This window comes from Pinus tabuliformis, chromosome 4_2 (genome assembly GCF_031772625.1).
Source record: "Pinus tabuliformis cultivar Carrire ecotype Pingquan chromosome 4_2, CPIR1, whole genome shotgun sequence".
Taxonomy (NCBI): domain Eukaryota; kingdom Viridiplantae; phylum Streptophyta; class Pinopsida; order Pinales; family Pinaceae; genus Pinus; species Pinus tabuliformis.
In genome coordinates this window covers 315,314,849-315,317,997 of record NC_142304.1, presented here as the reverse complement: position 1 = coordinate 315,317,997, position 3,149 = coordinate 315,314,849, and the positions used below count along the sequence as shown (strand labels likewise).

At 35.7% G+C, this 3,149-nt stretch overlaps 1 protein-coding gene across 1 annotated transcript; it reads left to right on the top strand.

Annotated features, from left to right (window-relative positions):
* Positions 1-1,455: 1,455 nt before the first annotated feature.
* Positions 1,456-2,106, top strand: LOC149169237 (60S ribosomal export protein NMD3-like). Its single transcript, XM_089425126.1, has one exon. The coding sequence runs from the start codon at positions 1,456-1,458 to the stop codon at positions 2,104-2,106; it is 651 nt and encodes a 216-aa protein (XP_089281252.1).
* Positions 2,107-3,149: the final 1,043 nt, after the last annotated feature.

Genomic DNA, 3,149 nt, shown 5'->3' with positions numbered 1-3,149 from the left:
GGTTCACGCTTGAATGTGTTCTTCTTGACCTTGCAATAAGAATTCCGGGAAATATTTCAATGGTTGCTGTTTGATGCCATTTCCATTCAACTGTACTGAGTTTTCAAACCATTTATTGCTATCTGTTTGGCATTGCCACCTCCAATTATGTTTTGATTTGGCAGCAGAAATACCTCTCCTACATGTTTGATACAACATTTAGTATTTCGTGGCTGTCATTATTTGTAAACTCAATGTTTATGTTAATTATTAAACAACTGGAATATATTAAGCCGGGTCTATGTTATGGTCTTCTAGCAAATATAAGGGTCACATGTATAAGAAAAGGGTAGATATCCTTGGGAATTTGGTCTATGTGAGTAATGGCTGAGAATTAGTATATATAGGAGATTATTATAGTCAATTCATATTTATTGTACTATACTATCTAATAAAATTATGATATTTTGGAGTATAACTTATTAGGGGTTATATTCTCTTAGTATCTTAGAAATTGTTCTGTAAGTTATCATTATTATTATTCTTGGGAGCTGTACTCTCCATCTATATTTGTTTGTCAACCCTTGTCATAGTTTTTTGAGTAATTTGGATCTTATGCTTTCGGAATGAAGCATTCCTTGAAGGGAGGTAATTTTTATGGCCCTTCAGCGAATTTAATGAGTCTTGCAACTAGAACTACACTAGTAATGACTGAGAATTAGTATATATTTGGTGTAATGTAATGGCTGAGAATTAGTATATATGATATTATTACGATCATTGACATGCACAATTGTCTATGATCATTTGATATTGCAATCTTTTGGGTATCAAGCTTTATTCTCCTAGTATCTGAGGAGTCATAGTACAACTTATCATTATTCTTCTTAAGAATTGTGCTCCTCATTTATATTTGATGTATTCAGGATTTATTATGTTCTTTTGGGTGTTTTGGATCAAAGTAGTCTACTCTGATGAAAATTCTATTAATTCCATATTAACAAAGGATCAAAGAGTGAACACTATACAAGGGTTCAGTCCAACCCAGATCAGTACGTGGTTGTTGTGCAAGTCAGGCAGCATGTTAGCCACATGAGAACGTTCTTCTATCTGGAACAGTTGATTCTCAAGCACAGTGCAGCGGCTCAAGCAGACAATGTTAAACAAGTGCACGCGGGTGTTGATTTTCTCTTTGCTAAATGAAGTCATGCAGTTAGGTTTGTGAGGTTTTTGGGCAATGTGGTGCCTATTTTGAATCGCAATGAAAAACAACTTGTGTCTCAGGATTCAAAGAGCAATACATACAATTATAATTACACTTTATCTATTCAGATCTGCCCTATTTGCAAGGAGGATTTGATTTGCCTCCCTCCAAAGGTTTCAGCAAACTTGGGTAACTTAGGTCCCCTTGTTCTGTGCACAAAAGTGAGTACCCATATTATGCTGCTTGACCCATTTACATTGAGGCATGCTTTTATGGATGCAAATCAGTATTGGAGGGTTCCTTTTAAGCCTCTCCTTTCAAACCGGCAGTTGGCGAAATATATTTTATTGGATATTGAAGTTGAGATGGTTTTGAATACTGTGGGTGGTATCAAGTATTCATTGGCAGACGCAAAGGTAGCCTGTATTTCAGACTTTGGAAAGAATGACACTATTTTTACAGTGAAAACTCATATGGGCCATGTTTTGAGCCCTGGTGACTATGCTCTTGGTTTTGATTTCTATGGTCAAAATACTAATGATGTGGATTTAGATAAATACAAAGGACTTAATCTTATAGATGTGGTTTTGGTGAAGAAAAGTTACGAAGAGAAGCGCCAGAAGAAGTGGGGCAAGCCTAGGGCTTGGAAGATTAAGACATTGCCCATGGAGGTTGAACCATCTTCCAGAGGCAGAATGGAGGATGCGAAGGAATGGGAGGACTATGAAAAGTTTTTGGATGAACTGGAGGAAGACCAGGAGATGCGATCCAAGATTGCATTGTACAGAAATGAAAATTATCAGCGAGCGGATACAACGTCTATGACAGATGGTGAAGATGTTCCTTCTGTACCTTTGGATGAGCTTCTTGGTGATCTTACACTCGAGGATGATCAGCACGAAAATGAAGAAATGAAAGGCTAATTGTTAAAACACATTTTAGAAAATCATAGTAGATTTATTACTCACTGTGAAAACCATCATGCTCAAAATCAATGTGGTATCACAGCTACACAATGGTAGACATATCATTTCCAACAAAAATCTTCTGCAGTTGATTGTCATGATGTGCAGACCTTTCGTCAGCCTATCAGTGGCATTTATTGCAGCTAGCATATTGAAGATTGGCGCAGCGACATCAGTAATGATATGTTTGAGTTGTACGTTTGAGTTAAGAAGAATTGCATGGCTTAATTTATTGCAGACATTAACATTTCTTTTCCATTAAATTATTGTAGTTGTTTGTACTTTTATTGCCATTATGATGCTTGGAAATCATACTGTCATTTTGTAAGTTTCACAGATGAATGGATTAATAGTATAATGTATGGATGTTGTATGCATTTTCCACATAAACACTGCAACAGATGAAATGATGCTTTAAGAATGCTGAGGTGACATTTCATTTTTTATGTGCTGGATAAATTGTGTTTACTACAACTATTTTGCATCTGTTGGATACTTGTGTTGTTTTCCAATTGGTGAGGCTGCTGATTTTGTGGTTGTTCATTACAAAATTTTGAAGAAAAGGCCTTCCAGGTGTATAATTTGATGATGTCACACAAAGAATTTCTCCGTATTTGAGGTTCCTTACCACTGCTATTGAATCTACCACTTCTGCTAACTTTGTTGCATTTTTATGAAAATTTAAAATAACTAGGAAACCATTTTTTCTTTAGAATATGAAACATTGAAGAGACCACTCCAGAAGATGATGTTGCTGCCTTCATGAAGAAGTAGTTAATGGTAATAAGAATACCTTTATGTTGAAAAGATCATCATTTTGGTTTGTTTTCTCGAAGCTTTTGTGACCAGATGCTGATTACACAAGTTCATTGTTGCTCCTATCCGATGACTACTATTTATGTTCGCTGTTATCTAAAGGCAACAGGTTGTCTCTTCAGATTCCAAGTATTCTTAAAACTTGATCATCAAAAAACAAAGAGGAAAAAGTTGATGGCAGAGTT